Source organism: Mastigoproctus giganteus, chromosome 2 (genome assembly GCF_048544385.1).
Source record: "Mastigoproctus giganteus isolate SK-2022 chromosome 2, ASM4854438v1, whole genome shotgun sequence".
Taxonomy (NCBI): Eukaryota; Metazoa; Arthropoda; class Arachnida; order Uropygi; family Thelyphonidae; genus Mastigoproctus; species Mastigoproctus giganteus.
In genome coordinates, this window is record NC_143576.1 from 267,973,602 (window position 1) to 267,994,314 (window position 20,713).

The 20,713-nt window shown below is 36.7% G+C and overlaps 1 protein-coding gene across 2 annotated transcripts in view; it reads left to right on the forward strand.

The window, feature by feature from the left end:
• The window catches only part of slim (scruin like at the midline), a 197,920-nt gene that overhangs the window by 68,639 nt on the left and 108,568 nt on the right, over nucleotides 1-20,713 (forward strand). For both annotated transcript variants that reach the window (XM_090369140.1, XM_090369141.1), the window contains exons 5-6: nucleotides 8,649-8,785; nucleotides 18,298-18,382. In XM_090369140.1, the coding sequence (XP_090225266.1) occupies nucleotides 8,649-8,785; nucleotides 18,298-18,382 (222 nt within the window). The remainder of the gene's footprint in view (nucleotides 1-8,648; nucleotides 8,786-18,297; nucleotides 18,383-20,713) is intronic.

Here is a 20,713-nt window from a genome sequence, read left to right on the forward strand (position 1 = left end):
ATCTAAATTCTATACGGTAGGATCAACCGATGATGATACCAACAGCAAATTCAAAATGGGAAGCATTCAAAGAACTTATCTTGGAAGCTACTAGGATTTACATACCAACTAAGAAATATTGTTCAAGGTTTAGGCCTAAATTGATGTCAGATGAACTAATGAAACACGTGGCAGAGAAGAAAAATGCATGGGATACGTATAAATTAACACATGACACAGAAGCCTATGATAGATGTAAGATGGTCTGTAACTAAGTCACAAAGGAGGTTAGGCAGGCAAAGGCAGATTATGAGAAATCTTTGGCAAAGAATTCAAAGAAAAACAGCAAAGAGTTCTTTCCTTATGTAAACTCTAGAAGGAAGGGGATGAATCAGATTGGTCCACTTGATATTGATGGGTCAACTGTTGATGATCCTGCTCAGGTAGCTAACAAACTAAATGAATATTTTGCATCAACATTCACACATGAGGAGTTATTCAGCGAGGGGAATTCCAGAGGGGTATTCAACTCTAGCAGTAAGCTACACAATCTTAAAATAACTGGGAGTAAAGTGGAGGAGAAATTGTTGAAGATAAACACAAGAAAGGCACCTGGGGTGGATGGGATCTCTCCAGTTATATTAAAGGAGGCAGCAAAAGAAGTAAGCAAACCCTTAGCCATAATTATGAGAGCTTCCTTGGACTCAGGGGAGGTACCCATGGACTGGAGAAGTGCAAATGTGACCCCAATTCACAAGGGAGGATCAAAGGCTGACACAAGTCTTTAGACCTGTGAGTCTAAAGACTTGTGTCAGCATAGACTCACTTATAGACCTGTGAGTTTAACTTCTGTTTCAGGAAAATTAATGGAGGCACTGGTTAAAGAAGCACTGCAGGATCATCTAGACAAGACTTCAGTTATAGCTTGGACAGCATGGTTTTGTTAACAGGAAGTCTTGCCTGACCAATTTGATTGGATACTATGATGCAGTCACAGAAGAACTAGATGCAGGGAATAACTTTGATATTATATACTTGGATCTTAGAAAGGCTTTTGATACTGTTGCACATGGAAGACTGCTGCACAAATTGGAGCAGTGTGGCATTGGAGGCAAATTGCTGCTATGGATAAAGGGGTGGTTGAGGGGGAGAAGACAGAGAGTGGTAATCAATGGACACTGCTCATTGTGGACTAAAGTTATTAGTGGAGTCCCTCAGGATTCAGTGTTGGGTCCATTATTGTTTTCTGTATTTATAAATAATATTGATGATGGTATATCAAGTTTAATGTCCAAGTTTGCAGATGATACAAAGGTTGACAGGGTTGTTTAGGACACTGCTGATGCTATGCTGCTGCAACAGGATCTGGAAAGGTTGAGCAGATGGGCTTGAGAGGTTGCAAATGATGTTTAACATTGACAAATGTAAAGCACTACATATGGGAACCAGCAACCCAAGAGCAACGTATCAACTCTTTGGTACTACAGTGAAAGTGGTAGAGAATGAAAAGGACCTGGGAGTAATTGTGCAGGCAGACACGAAGTTCTCTGAGCAGTGCAGACGAGCTGCAAGAGTAGCTCACGGTGTCTTGTCAATGATATACAAGAATTTTTCTAGCAGGAATAAGGAGGTGATTATTCCCTTGTATAAGACAATGGTTGGGCCACGCCTTGAGTACTGTATACAGGTCTGGAGGCCTCATTTCAAGAAGGATGTAGAGCTGCTTGAACGAGCACAGAGAAGGGCAACAAGATTAGTGAATGGAACAATGGGTTGCTCTTACGAAGAAAGGCGTAAGTTTTGCAAATTACAGTGTCTGGAGACTAGGCACCGGCGAAGTGATCTGATAGAGGTGTATAACGCCTTGAATAGTTTGAGCATGCTCAATGCTGATGTGATTCTTCCTCTTGCTCAGAATAATCACCTGAGAGGGCATAAATTCAAATTGAGGAAAGACAGATGTAGGATAGATGTGCGGAAATTTGCCTTTAGCCAGCGTGTAGTTGGTTGGTGGAACAGACTTAAATCCCTTGTTGTGGAAGTTGATAGCCTAAATAAATTTAAGGCTCAGCTGGACAGGTATTTCGAACAAATGGAGGGGTGAAGTGGAAGTTTTTTTTTTTTTTTTTGGCTGATGCTGCATAAGCTTGCTTTATTGCATCATATGCCTCTACTAATGTTAATGCCAGCATAAAATGTAATGAACTAAAAAACAAATTGAAATATAATAGGGCAAAATTATAAAATGTGTTAATTATGGGTTAGTACATATGTTGAAAGGAACTTTATCAAGGGCTCACCCTCTCGATATATATCGGCCCATAATTAATGCAGCTATATGTTTATTTTGTCAACTGCCTGCATAACAAGGTCCGAATAAGTGTAGGAGAGTATTATAATAATAATAATATCGAAGTATGTAAGGTAATTTGGGAGTAGTATAATATAAGGGCCAAAAGCAGATAATATGCAATATGGATTAGTAGTTTACGGGTGGGATGACTATTAGCCCGACAGATAGCTTAGTAGCATAAAGAATATAATAGCGCAAGACTTCCATCCACTGATGTTTATATATTTTTTGATATCTATATTATCTATGTTGAATAGGGCACATAGGCTAAAGGAAGGAGAACAGAAATAGGATAAAGAATAGCAATTGTACCTCAATCCCCCTCGAATTGCTCTAAAAATTCATGAGTTATGAAAACATAGGGTTATATAGCTAAAAGTTTAGAAAAAGGAAGAAAAGAAATGTACGTGGGAAGAAACCGGGAGCATAACTTCCTGTCCCTTAAAGAAAGGGATCCTGGTTTATGGTTATAAGTGTCACATCGTATAGGATGTAGGAGATATACTGGAACTGAAAATAGGAAGCTGAAGATATAGTAAGGAATTAGCATAATATAGATAGAAAGGACCAAATGGATGATATATTTATAACAAACTCCTAGTGAAAAATATATATATGTAAGTATGCTTACCACCCCGGTGAACATCAAATTAGAAAGACCGATAAGTGGAGCACGTGTATTATTTATCCGATGCTGGTAGACATTTTTATCCTTCCATATCCTTCCAGTGTTAAGATAAAAATAAATAAGATATGAGAAATGCACCTCAGTGTGGGCGCCTCCGTAGCCAGGTGGGAAGGAGCAGCAGTGCGTAGCACACGCTTCTTGATTAGACCGGGGTTCGAGCCCGTCACCACCAAATACAGAGGATGCGGAAAGGTCAGGGAATGACCACCGCATATCCCCGGAGCAATATGGCCTTAATTGCTAATGCTCCTAAAAAAAAAAAAAAAAAAACCAAATAACCTCAGTGTGCAAAGCAGCAGCAAAGGATGCAGAAGTTTATATATGTAAGTTTTAATAAATAAGACAGTTAGGTGTGAAGATGAAAGTGTAAATTACAAGAATGCCAAAAGCTAATAGGAAAAGGATAGCAGAAGTATGAGAAATTGTATTGTTCCAAATTGTACAAATGATGAATTAAATAAAATTATAGGTTGAATTGTAAAGCCAATTAGAGAGGAGTGACCTGTAAAGTAAAAATGATTAAGTCAAAATGATATATTAATATTAGTAATGGTAGCTGGCATCAGATAAGGGTAAATAATGTATGGGTAAATTTGGATATAAGTCAAAAAGGAGGGTAGAGGAGGGTTCCTAAAATACAAGGTCGTTTGTAGGGACTACTTTGTAATTTAGGTACAGGGGAAAGCACCTAAAAGTGCGTTTCCCTTTCGATCCCACTTAATTTATTCTTAAATTTCTTCTCTTCCTGGTGCCTCCGTAGCCAGGTGTGAAGGAGCAGCAGTGCGTAGCACACGCTTCTTGATTAGACCTGGGTTCGAGCCCGTCACCACCACCAAATACGGAGGATGCGGAAAGGTCAGGGAATGACCACCGCATATCCCGGAGCAATATGACCTTAGTTGCTAATGCTCCTAAAAACCAAACAACAACAACATCTTCTCTTCCACAGTTATGGACAAGTATAGAAACACAGTCCTTGATGCATGATCAGGTATAGTTCCCTGAAGAAATACCTGATCATGTATTAATATTTACTTTTGCTAACATTAGATTTAATTTGTGTATTTGCTCTAACCTCCTTTTTGACTTGTAGCCAAATTTACCCACACTTATCTGATGCCAGCTACAATTACTTTTATTAATATATCATTTTGACTTAATCATTTTTACTTTACAGGTCACTCCTCTCTAATTGGCTTTACAATTCAGCCTATAATTTTACTTAATTCATCGTAACATATAGGATATTCACTTTCTTTTTCCCCTTTTCACATCTACAATTTCTCATATTTCTGCTATCTTTTTCCTATTAGCTTTTGGCATTCTGTGCAATTCACACTTCCATCCTCACACTTAACTGTCTTATTTATTAAAACACATATACACGTAAATAAATATATATATATATATATATATATATATATATATATATACTCGTATATGTGGGATTGAAAGGGGAAAGCAATATAGCTCTCACAAAGTATGGACAAGATAGTTCCTAAAATACAAGGTAGCCCCTAGGGGGGCTACCTTGTCCATACTTTGTGAGGGTATGTCAGATCAGATTAATGCCATCAATTGTAGATTGAACATTACATCAGTCTGTAATCTAATTGGTACTTTTTTTTTTAATTTTTTTTTTTTTTATGAAAACCCCAAACATGAAAGGTATCAAAACCTATAGTACTTAGTACCGTGCATGGGTTGAAGGAGAAGTATGGGGAGAGGGGGATGCCGGAAACTTTGCTCTAGAGACTAATCATGGGTTTCACCACTTCAAGCCTCCAATAAGCAAAGTGGTGGAATTTCACCGGTTGATGAAAGTCATCTATACAGGTATTCAAAGTTTATTAAAGCATTGGCATAAAAGTACTCAGCGGGTCATACTGCCAAAGAACCTATAAAGACTAAGATAGCCCGTGTTGGTTTATATTGCTATACCCCAGAAATAAACATATAATTAGCAATAAAATAAAATAAAAATATAATGATTATGTAGCTAATTATTGATAATCGGATACGTTGAATGGCACTTTTTTGAGGGCTAATACCATTCAATATATCCCACCGATAATTAGCAAGGCTATCTGTTTCTGTTTTATTGTTATCTGCCTGTTTAACTAGGTCCAAATAATTAAACATGAAGGCAATCTATGCTAAACTTTAAATTTAACAGCAAACAGGCAGCTAGCCCAATAGACGATAGCGTTGAAACAAATATACAGAATATAATACAGAAAAAGAGTGCCAACCATAATTTTCACATCAGATGTGGTCCATTTTATTTATATTATACATGTGCAAAAGAAAATTTATGCTGACATAAGGAGAAAGGAGGTAAGAATAAGTATAGTAATAGTACTTCAATTTCCCTCACCTCCTTTCTCCTTATGTCAGCATAAGCTTTCTTTTAGCATTAGCATTAGTAGAGGCATTTGATGCAAGAAAGCAAGCTTATGCAGCTTGCAAGCTGATGCTGCATAAGCTTATGCTTATGCAGCATCAGCCAAAGGGGGAAAAAAAAAAAAAAAAACCCACTTCCATTTCACCCCTCTGTTCGTTCAAAATACCTGTCCAGCTGAGCCTTAAACTTATTTAGGCTATCAACCTCCACGACAAGGGATGGAAGTCTGTTCCACCAACCAACCACCCGCTGGCTAAAGGCAAATTGCCGCACGTCTATCCTACATCTGTCTTTCCTCAATTTGAATTTATGCCCTCTCAGGTGATTATTCTGAGCTAGAGGAAGAATCCCATCAGCATTGAGCATGCTCAAACCATTCAAGGCTTTATACACCTCTGTCAGATCACCTCGCTGGTGCCTAGTCTCCAGACACTGTAATTTGCAAAACTTAAGCCTTTCTTCGTAAGAGCACCCCTTTGTTCCATTCACTAACCTTGTTTCCCTTCTCTGTACTCGTTCGAGCAGCTCTACATCCTTCTTGAAATGAGGCCTCCAGACCTGTATACAGTACTCTAGGTGTGGCCTGACCATTTCCTTATACAAGGGAATAATCACCTCCTTATCCCTGCTGGAAAAATTCCTGTATATCATTGACAATACTCCATGAGCTACTCTTGCAGCCCGTCTGCGCTGCTCAGAGAACTTCATATCTGCCTGCACAACCACCCCCAAGTCCCTTTCATTCTCTACCACTGTCAGTCTAGTACCACAGAGTTGATACGTTGCTCTTTTGCACATGTATAATATAAATAAAAAGCACCACACTGCCATTCAATGTATCCAATTATCAATAATTAGCTGCATAATCATTATATTTTTATTTTATTTTATTTCTAATTATATGTTTATTTCTAGAGTATAGCAATGTAAACCAACACAGGCTATCTTGGTCTTTATAGGTTCTTTTGGCCCTGTGGCATGCTGGGTACTTTTATGCCAATGTTTTAGTACACTTTGAATATCTATATAGTACCAATTATATATATATATAAATGAATATTAAATGTAACCTCTTAAAGGCAATGTTTAAAAAGTTACATGTGATGAAGAGGTATTCTGTTAATGCAGTGGTTTCAGTGAATAAAAGATTAATAAATCAGGTTTGACAGATGCACCTAAAAGTGCAAAGCAGCATTAAAGAATGCAAGAGTATATATAAGTTTGTATTAATATATTGAATAAAATATGCATAAATGGATGTGAAAGTTATACAAAGTGCCAGTAACTAGAAGGGTGTGGAAAGTAGAAAAAGAAATGTAGTAGATTTGTGAAAGGTAAAAGAATGTTAATATCCTAAAGGTTATGATGAATGAAGAGAATTATGGGTTGAATAACCAGCTGATGGATAGCGGGAGAACTGTCAAGTAAAATTAGTACATCAAAATGCTAATAAAATAAAAATAAAAATGCAGATAAATAAATAGAAAATTAAAATAAAATGGTAGTGTTATAGCTGTCATCAGATATGGAGGGGGGAAACACATTTAGAAAATGGTTGAATATAGGTAATGCAAATATGCTTGATCTGATGTCAGCTGAAATAAATAAATATTGATACATGATCAGGTATTTCATCAGGGGACTACACCTGACCATGTGTCAGGAACTGCGTTTCTATACTTGTCCATAGTAGTAGAAGAAAAGTGATAGGCCAAAAAGCAACAAAAATGAAATTAGCATATTCTAATACAGTATGGACAAGGTAGTCCCAATGCAGTGTAATTTATTTAGGTAAAAATAAGGATCAAGTTGAAATAAATATAGTTAATATAAATGTTTAATATAAATATTTAGTGTAGAATTTAATTATGTATGAAATATATGAAAAAGTATGTAGAAAAAGAATCAGTTGACATTATATCCAAAGGTATAATGTCAACTGATTGTAAGTAATTAAGAATCCAGTTATGAAGTGATATAATTCCAGGGATATAAGTAACATGGTAACTTAAGATCCATAGGTGCTGTAGTTAGGATCCAATTATAAAAGAACAGGAAATAAGTCCATGTGTATGAAACAATTCTAAGGAAACAACTATAGTATATAAGAACCGGAATTAATCCAATGTATATAAATCTGGATGAAACCACATGTAGTATCAGGTGTGAATTCACTGTGGAAAGAATAGTAAATGAATCCAAGGAAAAAGAATCCATTGACATGATTCTTTTTCCTTGGATTCATTTACTATTCTTTCCACAGTGAATTCACACCTTTGTTTAAAATACTCCTTTTTCTCTTCCCCATCCTCAATTTAATACCTTACCCTATACCATGTGTTTGTTCCAAATTTATTTATTGAATCATTTAAATTCTATTTATACATAATTAAATCCTACACTAAATTCTACATATTTATTTTAACTTGATCCTATTTACCTAAATAAATTACACTGCGTTGGGACTGCCTTATCCATACTGTATTATAATGTGCTAATTTAATTTTTGTTGCTTTTTGGCCTTTCACTTTTCTTCTACTACTATGGACAAGTATAGAAATGCAGTTCTTGATACATGGTCAGGTGTAGTACCCTGATGAAATACCCAATCATGTATCAATATTTATTTATTTTAGCTGACATCAGATCAAGCATATTTGCCTTACCTATATTTGATCATTTTTTAAATGTGTTTCCCTCCCCCCCTCCCATATCTGATGACAGCTATAACACTATCTTTTTATTTTCATTTTCTATTTATTTATTTGCATTTTTATTTTATTAGTATTTTGGTGTACAAAATGTACTAATTTTACTTTACAGTTCTCCTGCTATCCGTCAGCTTGGTTATTTAGCCGATAATTCTCTTAATTCATCATAACATTTAGGATATTAACATTCTTTCACCTTTCACAAATCTACTACCCTTCTTTTTCTACTTTCCACACCCTTCTAGTTACTGGCACTTTGTGTAACATTCACATCCATTTTTGCATATTTTATTCAATATATTAATATAAACTTATATGTATATAATTGATAATGTAAGTTTAATGTAGTAGTAGTAGTAGTAATAGTGGCATGTGATGCAAGAAAGCAAGCATATGAGCTTATGCAGCATCAGCCAAAAAAAAAAAAAAAGAAAGATGTGTAGAAGTATCTAAGTAGATTTACTATTCTTACCATATAGCAGGATCATTTTAACTTTTATTTTGTCTCTGTAGGCTGTAGCTCTATATAAAGATGGTCTGTATGTTGTGGGAGGTACAACTGGATTTGAATATTCAATGAGTGTTCATCGATTAGATATAAAGACAAGGGAATGGAAAGAACTGTTAACTGAAAGCCAGCCAGAGTCAAGGTGAAGCCAGTTGAAATTATATAAGAATTCTTAAGTATTTTTGTTTCTGAAATGTATATGTTATGCATGCAAGTTAAAATTTAAAACTTCTCTCCACATAAATATTGAACAAAATCCTTTGTTTATTGATTCTGGAATTACAAGAGTAATAATTATGTTTAATTCAACAATCCTGTACAATTTTGATGTTTTGATCTTGCATTAGAATTTATTTTCAAATCTACTAGGAAAAAACTAAAAAAAAAAAAAAAAACCCAAATATTCTAATCAGGTGGTAGAGAAAAACATTCAATTGTTTAATTTTGAATTATACACAACTAGTTATTAATAAGAATAACGTGAAATAATACATACCAGAAGGAAATTCTTGTATTCTTGAAAGGAAATTTGTGCAAGTTTAGGAAATGCTTTTGTAATGTACAAAAAATTTACACATGCAGTATTGACAGGATTGTCTAGCTATATATGTGATTTGTGGAATACAGTCCAAAACCAAATTATAGAAATGTTGACACTGCAGTGTATAATATGTAATTATCACACAGATAAAGGCCAATCAGATTTGTGGTGTTCATGTGTCATTGTGTAATATCATGGTATGTTCATGTTGTGTGACTGACTTAGCCTAGCTGGTAGACAGTAAGCTGCCACCAGCTAGTTACCATCCAGGCAGACTACCATGTAATGAACACTTAGGAAGTACTCGGTCTGCAATATTGTCCTTGACCCTTAAAGGCATGAAGTCCATCAGCCATGTTAAAGTAGATAGAAATGAAGAGATACTAACTCAGAGACATTGAACATGGAGAATAGTTCAATACTACTACTACTACTCTCTACTACTGCCAATCCAGATGGCATTACTTCACTAGTTCACATATTTCACTTAGCAGTTAGAACTCGATAAAAGATTCTCAGAGATCCATGCAAAATGATGGTAACATTAATGGATAACATGGAAGCCTATGATAGATATAATTTAGTCTGTAACCAAATCACAAAGGAGATTAGGCAGGCAAAGCCAGATTATGAGAAATCTTTGGCAAAGGATGCGAAGAAAAACAGCAAAGAGTTCTTTACCTATGTAAACTCTAGAAGGAAAGGGATGAATCAGATTAGTCCACTGGATATTGATGGTTCAACTGTTGATGATCCTGCTCAGGTGGCTAACAAACTAAATGAGTATTTTCCATCTACATTCACACATGAGGAGTTATTCAGGGAGGGGAATACCAGAAGTGAATTAAACTCTGGCAGTGACCTAGATGATTTTGTAATAACTGAGAGAAAAGTGGGGGAGAAATTGTTGAAGATAAACATAAGAAAGGCACCCAGGGTGGAAGGGATCTATCCAATTATATTAAAGGAGGCAGCAAAGGAAGTAAGCAAACCCTTAGCCATAATTATGAGAGCTTCCTTGGACTCAGGGGAGGTACCCATGGAGTGTAGATGTGCAAATGTGACCCCAATTCACAAAGGAGGATCAAAGGACGACACAAGTAATTATAGACCTGTTAGTTTAAATTCTGTCCAAGGAAAATTAATGGAGGCACTTGTTAAAGAAGCACTGCAGGATCACCTAGACAAGACTTCAGTTATAGCTCGGACACAGCATGGTTTTGTTAAAGGAAAGTCTTGCCTGACCAATTTGGATACTATGATGTGGTCACAAAGGAACTGGATGCAGGGAATAACTTTCATATCATGTATTTGGATCTTAGAAAGGCTTTTAATACTATTGCACATGGAAGACTGCTGCACAAATTGGAGCAGTGTGGCATTGGAGGCAAATTGCTGCTATAAGTAAAGGGATGGTTGAGTGGGAGAAGACAGAGAGTGGTAATCAATGGACACTGCTCATTGTGGACTAAAGTTATTAGTGGAGTCCCTCAGGATTCAGTGTTGGGTCCATTGTTGTTTTCTGTATTTATAAATGATATTGATGATGGTATATCAGGCTTAATGTTCAAGTTTGCAGATGATACGAAGTTTGGCAGGGTTGTTAATGACACTAATGATAGTACGTTAGTACGTTGCTGCAACAGGATCTAGAAAAGTTGAGCAGATGGGCAGAGAGGTGGCAAATGAAATTTAACATTGACAAATATAAAGTACTACATATTTGAAACAGTAACCCCAGAGTAACGTATCAACTCTATGGTATTACACTGACAGTGGTAGAGAATGAAATGGACCTGGGGGTAATCGTGCAAGCAGATATGAAGTTTTCTGAGCAGTGCAGATGGTCTGCAAGAGTAGCTCATGGTGTCTTGTCATTGATATACAGGACTTTTTCTAGCAGTGATAAGGAGGTGATTATTCCCTTGTATAATACAATGATCAGGCCACACCTTGTGTACTGTATACAGGTCTGGAGGCCTCATTTTAAGAAGGATGTAGAGCTGTTGGAACGAATACAGAGAATGGCAACAAGATTAGTGAATGGAATAAAGGGTTGCTGTTACAAAGAAAGGCTTACGTTTTGCAGATTATAGTGTCTGGAGACTAGGCACCTGCGAGGTGATCTGATCGAGGTGTATAAAGCTTTGAATGGTTTGAGCATGCTCAATGCTTATGGGATTCTTCCTCTTGCTCAGAATAATCACCTGAAAGGGCATAAATTCAAATTGAGGAAAGACAGTTGTAGGATAGATGTGTGGAAGTTTGCCTTTAGCCAGCAGGTAGTTGATTGGTAGAACAGACTTCCATCTTTTGTTGTGGAAGTTGATAGGCGAAATAAATTTAAGTTTTTTTTTTTTTCCTGATGTTGCATAAGATTGCTTTTTTGCATCGTATGCCTCAGCTAAAATCAGAGAAGGAAAACATTTGCTTCCAGTAGGAAAAGTAGGATGGCACTGGTTCCCCTGAAGAAGACTACAACATAGTTAATGAATTGAGACTCAAGAACCAGAATAGTATGATCTATATATACATGCAATACTCACCAGTTCATTTATAGCACCTAGCCGTTACAAATACTTACAAGTTACTCTCAGAGAACCATCCTGAATACCAAGTAGAACACCAGTCTTCACTCATAGATGTAAATAGTGTGGTATGATAAGCCATTCTCCTGTACAAAATCATCTCTGTAAGTACACACTATCTCTTGGCTGGTTAGAAACATCACAAAGAGGGCAATTAAAGTGAATCAATCTCATAGAGTCCCTTACATGCAGGCAACCCTTATTCAGCGCCAAAGATAAATGTAGAATATTCGTAAGAAGTAGAAACAGATATGGCATTCCCAGAGATGAACACTCACTTCGAAGGTAAAGCATTGTCTTATATAAGAAGACAATGTTTAGGCCATAAACACCCATACTCAAAGGGCTGGTAATTTTCAAAGTATGCTGATTACCTTGGTCAAAAACCTTATCAGAATAAGGTAAATTTAATGGTCTCAATGTCTGACTCATTAACGGATGTTACAAATGATATGCATACACCATTCCATGTGATTAAGGTGATCAGTTCAACACAGTGTCTATTGAAGATCTCATCCAAATAAAGTCAGCACGTTTCTTAACAAAAAGCCTAGCCTTAGTGCTGTGGAATGCAGAGAAGGTGCCCACCATAATCAGCACAGATACCACACATTCTGCACCTGCTCCACCAGTTAAGATTATCAAAAATTCTGTTCTGATACATCATCTCCCAAACATTACAAGATAGTCTGTTGCTCCATCTACAGGAGCACTAGTCTTCTATTGAATAGCTCCTTAGCGAAACTCTGAAGTAGAACAAATTTTTCCTTCATTCCCACCATGATCTCATCACACCCTGGCTAAGGACCCCAAATTTACCATTCCTTCCACTAAGCTTAATCTCAAATGAGAATATTCGTTGCAGACACACAAGACATAATCCGAATTCTCAATTGCACCACATTCACACACATGAAGATCACTCACTAATCCCTAGTTCATTCAGTTTTCCAAAAAAGGGACCATGGCCTGTTAGTAAAAATATTGAAGACAATATTTTTGTCTTAACTTTGGTTAAACCGAGAGAAGACACCATACTTCTTGCAACTTCATCCACTGTAGGGAAGAGTGTTTGAGTAATTGCTCCTTTGAGTGAATTACTCTATCTGCCTTGCCAAAGTGTGACTAACAATGGCCGTATCTTTTTCTTCTCATCATTATAACTGCGATTGGTATGTTAAACTGCTCATAGGTAAAACCTTCTCATATAAATGCACATCGATGGATAAGTGATGTGTAAATCGATAAGCGAGAGATTACAGTAATAGGTGAATTAGATATCTAATCATGCAACAAAGCATATGCTTAGAGCAATTAGCATTAGTAAAGGCATATGATACAAGAAAGCAAGCTTATACAGCATCAGCCAAAAAAAAAAAAAAAAAAATTTATTTCACCCATTCACTCGCTCAAATGTTTGTCTAGTTCTGCTTTGAATCTATTTAAGTTATCAACTACAACGACAGATGGAAGTTTGTTCCAGCAATCAACCGCATGCTGGCTAAAGGGCAAACTTCTGCTCATCTATCCTACAAACTGTCTTTCCTCAATTTCAATTTTTTAGCATTAGCATTAGTAGAGGCATTTAATGCAAGAAAGCAAGCTTATGCAGCATCAACAAAAAAAAAATAAATAAATAAAATAAAAAAAGATAAAAAAATAACCACTTCCACTTCACCCCCTCTGTTCATTTGAATTACCTGTCCAGCTGAGCCTTAAACTTATTTAGGCTATCAACTTCCATGACAAGGGATGGAAGTCTGTTCCACCAAACAACCACCCGCTAGCTAAAGGCAAATTTCCTCACATCTATCCTACATCTGTCCTTCCTCAATTTGAATTTATGCCCTCTCAGGTGATTATTCTGAGCAAGAGAAAGAATCCCATCAGCATTGAGCATGTTCAAACCATTCAAGGCTTTATATACCTCTATCAGATCACCTCGCTGGTGCCTAGTCTCCAGACACTGTAATTTGCAAAACTTAAGCCTTTCTTCGTAAGAGCACCCCTTTGTTCCATTCATTAATCTTGTTGCCCTTCTCTGTACTCTTTCCAGCATCTCTACATCCTTCTTGAAATGAGGCCTCCAGACCTGTATACAGTACTCTAGGTGTGGCCTGACCATTGCCTTATACAAGAGAATAATCACCTCCTTATCCCTGCTAGAAAATTCCTATATATCATTGACAATACACCATGAGCTACTCTTGCAGCCCATCTGCACTGCTCAGAAAACTTCATATCTGCCTGCACAACCACCCCCAGGTCCCTTTCATTCTCTACCACTGTCAGTGCAGTAGCAAAGAGTTGATAGGTTGCTCTGGGGTTGCTGTTTCCCATATGTAGTACTTTACATTTGTCAATGTTAAACTTCATTTGCCACCTCTCAGCCCATCTGCTCAACCTTTCCAGATCTTGTTGCAGTAGCATAGTGTCAGTAGTAGTGTCCTTGACAACCCTGCGTACCTTTGTATCGTCTGCAAACTTGGACATTAAGCTTGATATACCATCATCAATATCATTTATAAATACAGAAAACAATAATGGACCGAATACTGAACCCTGAGGGACTCCACTAATAACATTAGTCCACGATGAGCAGTGTCCATTGATTACCACTCTCTGTCTTCTCCCCCTCAACCACCCCTTTATCCATAGCAGCAATTTGCATCCAGTGCCACACTGCTCCAGTTTGTGCAGCAGTCTTCCATGTGCAACAGTATCAAAAGCCTTTCTAAGATCCAAGTATATAATATCAAAGTTATTCCCTGCATCCAGTTCTTTTGTGACTGCATCATAGTATCCAATCAAATTGGTCAGGCAAGACTTCCTCTTAACAAAACCATGCTGTGTCTGAGCTATAACTGAAGTCTTGTCTAGATGATCCTGCAGTGCTTCTTTAACCAGTGCCTCCATTAATTTTCCGAGAACAGAAGTTAAACTAACATGTCTATAATTACTTGTGTCGCCCTTTGATCCTCCTTTGTGAATTAGGGTCCATGGATACTTCTCCTGAGTCCAAGGAAGCTCTCATAATTATGGCTAAGGGTTTGCTTACTTCATTTGCTGCCTCCTTTAATATAACTGGATAGATCCCATCCACCCCAGGTGCTTTTCTTGTATTTATCTTCAACAATTTCTCCTCCACTTTACTCTCAGTTATTACAAGATTCTCTAGCTTACTGCCAGAGTTGAATACACCTCTGGCATTCCCCTTGCTGAATAACTCCTCATGTGTGAATGTCGATGCAAAATATTCATTTAGTTTGTTAGCTACCTGAGCAGGATCATCAACAGTTGACCCATCAATATCAAGTGGACCAATCTGATTCATCCCCTTCCTTCTAGAGTTTACATAAGGAAAGAACTCTTTGCTGTTTTTCTTTGAATTCTTTGCCAAAGATTTCTCATAATCTGCCTTTGCCTGCCTAACCTCCTTTGTGACTTAGTTACAGACCATCTTACATCTATCATAGGCTTCTGTGTCATGTGTTAATTTATACGTATCCCATGCATTTTTCTTCTCTGCCATGTGTTTCATTAGTTCATCTGACATCAATTTAGGCCTTAACCTTGAACAATGTTTCTTAGTTGGTATGTAAAACCTAGTAGCTTCCAAGATAAGTTCTTTGAATGCTTCCAATTTGGAATCCGCTGTTGGTAACATCATCAATTGGTCCCACTGTACAGAATTTAAATACTGTCTCAGTCCATCGTAGTCGCCTTAAGAAAGCAATAACTCTTCCCTTTACCCCTAATGGTATTACCTCTTTGAGTAAATCCCACTTCAGCACACTGTGATCACTGCCACCTAGTGGTTCATTTACCTGCAGATTCGTAATGCATGAAGAATCTCTACTGATAATCTAATCAAGAGTATTACTCCCTCTAGTTGCCTCCTGAACATACTGATGCAGAAAACAATCATCCAATAAATCCATAAAAGCCTTGCTAGTGTGTGAGTGAAAAGCCCCCAAATTCCAGTTAATATCTGGGAAATTAATATCCCCCATTATAAGACGCTCTGATTTACTGGCCCACTCTATTTCCCTGTACAGTTTCTTATTATAGTCATTTGAGTCATTAGGCCTATAGCACACTCCTACTCTCAATTTTGATCTCCCAATGCTTATGTCACACCAAACTGACTCGACACTGTACTGTCCAGCAATGTCGACTGGCTTCACTTCCTTGGATTTTATGTATTTCTTAACTAATAGCATAACCCCACTTCCCTTCCTATCCTGTCTATCCTTTCTGTAGTCATTGTACTCCCCAAATTCCAGTTCTGCATTCTTTATATCTGTGTGACACCACGTCTCTGAAATCCGCACAATATCTGCCTTTGATGTTTTGAGCAATACCTCAAATTCATCAAATTTATTTACTAAACTCCTAGCATTGGTGTACACGCAAATATACATGCACCTGTTCTTTTTCTTAGCTACCCTAACAGAATCCATGTGTTTATTTGTACCCCAATAATTCCCAGCAGTCTCTGAAATATCCTGCATCTTATTTTCCAGGCTGTGGCTCATTCCAATAGAAGCAGTGCAAGAATCACTTTCACATCTGCCAGTGGCTACTGTTAATCTATTAGTCCTTGTATCCCCCCCAATCTAGCAGTGTTCCGACCCACCTAAAACTGCCTCGATAGCATCAGCAAACATTCTTGCACCCTTTCTATTTAAGCGTATCCCATCCCTGTAAAAGCAGTCTCTCCTGTTAACAAGTACAGACCAGGCTGAAAAAAATTCTACCCCTTGAGCCTTGCACAATCTTTCCAGGGCCGAATTGATCAACAGGGCTCTCATCATGTACTCCCTCCTATCGTGTCTGGGCAGAATTGCAGACACTTTCAAATTCAACCCTAATTCACGGCTTTTTTTCAACAGTGACCTGTACTTGTTAAGTAATTCCGCCGGTCTGCTACTCTTAATATCATTAGTGCCAACATGTACAACTATATCACATTTTGTGCCCTTAAAAATTTATGCCCTCTCAGGCAGATTATTCGGAGCAAGAGAAAGAATCTCATCAGCACTGATCATGCTCAAACCGTTTAATGCCTTATACACCTCAAACAGATCACTTCACAGGTGCCTAGTCTCCAGGCACTGTAATTTGCAAAATTTAATCCTTTCTTCGTAAGAGCAGCTTTTTTTTTCCATTCACTAATCTTGTTGCCGTTCTCAGTACTTGTTCCAGCAGCTCTACATCCTTCTTTAAATGAGTCCTTCAGACCTGTATACAGTACTAAAGGTGTAGGTTGACCATTGCCTTATACAAGGGGATAATCACCTCCTTAGCCCTGCTAGAAAAATTCCTGTATATCATTGTCAAGACACCTTGAGCTACTCTTGCAAACCATCTGTACTGTCAGAAAACTTCATAACTGACTGCACAATTACCCTCAGGTCCTTTTTGTTTTCTACCACCATTAGTGTAGCACCATACTTAGCATCAACCAAATTGTATGTTGTTTCAACACTGACATATATGAAATTGTATTGAAATTTAAAAACACCCGCATATTATGACATATTTAATTTACTCCGCTGTTTTTGAGATTAAAAGTAATGATTTCAGGAGTATTTTTCAAAAAGTAAAGCAAGCTTTCTAAGATAATCTTGTCTTCTTTGCAGCCAGGGCTTTTAAAGGTTGCTGGATTTGTGAACTTAAATGCAAACAAATAAATGATGCAATGATTTAAAGAAAAACAAAAACACTATTACATCACTTGATAAAGTTTTAAATGTTTATTGAAGCAAATCACGTCATTTTACACTTAATACTTGAGCAATGTTTCAAGACTCAATTGATCCCCATTATCAGGCATTATAGGGTTACAATTGGTTTGAATTATGAAGTTACATTAAAGAATTTTAATACAATATTGGGATTCTGATTAAGTTAAGATAAATTGCTTTATATTGTTTACAAAATTACAAATGAAATTTTACAAGAAATTATCCACAAGGAATATTGAGAAGATTTGAAGCACCAGTATGATATGGTGTTATAGAAAGGAGGTGCACAAAAATATATAACACCAGGAATTTACCTGGTAAAAATTTGTTTGCATCATGAATCTTGTTATCTGAGTGATCTCAAAGATTCCTTAGTAAGAAATTAAGGTTTAGTCTTTCTCTTTTTACCCTCCATTTCATTTTCCTTTCTACTTCTGTTTTGTTTCTTTTCTCATTTACTCTTTTTCTTTGAAGTACCTCAAAGGGGGGAAAAAATACACAAACTGCTACTCCATTACTTTTCAGAATAACATAAGATTTTGGACTTATTTTGTATGTACACATGCACACATTTTTTTTTAATGCTAGGGGAAACCATTTTGATGAGAATTAAATAGAAAGGATGAAATTGATAAAATAAATTTACCTTTTTTAAATTGGCATGTATTCAAAATTTTTAACACTGTATTTTGCTGTTTCAAAAAATTGACAATTTTGGTCATCAGATTTAATTCAGATTCAAACACTTAAGGATATTTATTTTTGTAATGTATAGGTATCGTCACGAAATTGCAGTCCATGAAGACAAAATTTATGTGTTTGGAGGAGGAACTGCAACTGAGAGCTTTGGATTTAAACAAGCAAGTTAAAAAATATATATTTTTACAATGCTCAAATGCTCTATGATTAAAAATAAATAAAATATATAATTTATAATATTTATATAATAATTTCAAATATTTAATTTGAAATTATGTAAAATTGGAACTTTTCGAACAGAATCTGATTGAGGTTTATAAGGTTCTTAGGGGAAGCATTAAAATTAATTAGGGAGAAATATTTCACAGTATTAATGGGTCGCAATGAATTGAGCACCAGAAAGGAGATTAGATTACTTTATTACTGGTGAATTGGGCAGCAGATAGGGGATTTTAGGGTATTTGGGAACACACTTAGTTGAAGTGTCTCTCTCTTTCATTATCTTGAAGTCTTAAGTAATTTCTAATATTATTATATTATATTATATTATTTAATATTATATATTATTATATTATGTTATTTAATATTACATATATTATTATAATATTATATATAATATTATAATATAATATTATAATAGAAAGCAAGGCAATGGGAATTTCCAGGACTGCTGGAAGTCATAGTGCAACAAGTAAATACATGGGCTGTGTTAGGGTAACTAAGAGTAGAAACAGGTGCATGTACACCAATGCTAGGAGTTTGGTGAATAAATTTGATGAGCTTGAAGTGCTAGTCAAGACATCAAAGGCAGATATTGTTGAGATATCAGAGACGTGGTTTCACACAGACATAAGCAGTGCAGAATTGGAATTTGGGGAGTACAATGTGTACAGAAAGGTTAGACAGGACAGGAAGGGAGGAGGAGGGGTTATGCTGTTAGTTAAGAAACACACAAAATCTAAGGAAGTGCATCCAGTTGATGTGGGTGGACAATGCAATGTTGAGTCTGTTTGGTGTGACATAAGCAATGGGAAAGGAAAAATGAGAGTAGGTGTGTGCTATAGGCCTGATGAGTATAATGAGCAATTGGGCAGAGAAATAGAGTGGGCCAGTAGATTAGAGTGTCTTATAATGGGAGATTTTAATTTCCTGGATATTGACTGGAATTTATGGGTTGGTCACTCACACACTAGCAAGGCTTTTGTGGATTTATTGGATGATTGTTTTCTACAGCAGCATGATTGGGAGGCAACTAGAGGCAGTAATACTCTTGATCTGATTATCAGTAGTGATTCTTCATGCATCGAGAATCTGCAGATAAAGGAACCACTAGGTGGCAGTGATTACAGTGTGCTGAAGTGGGAATTACTCAAAGAGGTAACTACCATCAGTGGTAAAGGGAAGAGTTTTTGCTTACATGAAGGTGACTACGGTGGTCTGAGACAGTATTTAAATTCTATATGGAGGAACCAGCTGATGATGTGACCAACAGCAAATTCAAAATAGGAAGCATTCAAAGAATTAATCTGGGAAGCAACTAGACTTTTCATACCAACAAAGAAATATTGTTCAAGATTTAGGCCAAAATAGATGTCAGATGAACTAATTAGACAGGTGACAGAGAAGAAAAATGCATGGGATACATATAAATTAACATTTGACACAGAAGCCTATGATAGATATAAGCTGGGCTGTAAAACCAAGTTGCAAAGGAGGTTAGGCAGGTGAAGGCAGATTACGAGAAATCTTTGGCAAAGGATGCAGAGAAAAACAGCAAAGAATTCTTTACTTATGTAAACTCTAGAAGGAAAAGGATGAATCATGAGGAGGAGGGGAATGCTAGAGGTGTACTCAACTCTGGCAGTAAGCTAGATAATCTTGTAATAACTGAGAGTAAAGTGGAGGAGAAATTGTTGAAGATAAACACAAGAAAGGCACCTGGGGTGGATGGAATCTATCCAGTTATATTAAAGGAGGCGACAAAGGAAGTAAGCAAACCCTTAGCCATAATTATGAGAGCTTCCCTGGACTCAGGGGTGGTGGTACCCATGGACGGGAGTTGTGCAAATGTGACCCCGATGCACAAAGGAGGATCAAAGAGAGACACAGGTAATTACAGACCTGTTCATTTAACTTCTGTTTCAGGGAAATTAATAGAGGCACTGGTTAAAGAAGCGTTGCAGGATAATCTAGATAAGACTTCAGTTATAGTTCAGACACAGCATGGGTTTGTTAAGGGGAAGTCTTGTCTAACTAATTTGATTGGATACTATGATGTAGTCACAAAGGAACTGGATGCAAAGAATAACTTTGATATCATATATTTGGACCTTAGAAAAGCCTCTGATAATGTTGCATATGGAAGACTGCTGCACAAATTGGAGCAGTGTGGCATTGGAGGCAAATTGCTGCTATCGATAAAGGAATGGTTGAGGGGGAGAAGACAGAGAGTGGTAATCAATGGACACTGCTCATTGTGGACTAAAGTTATT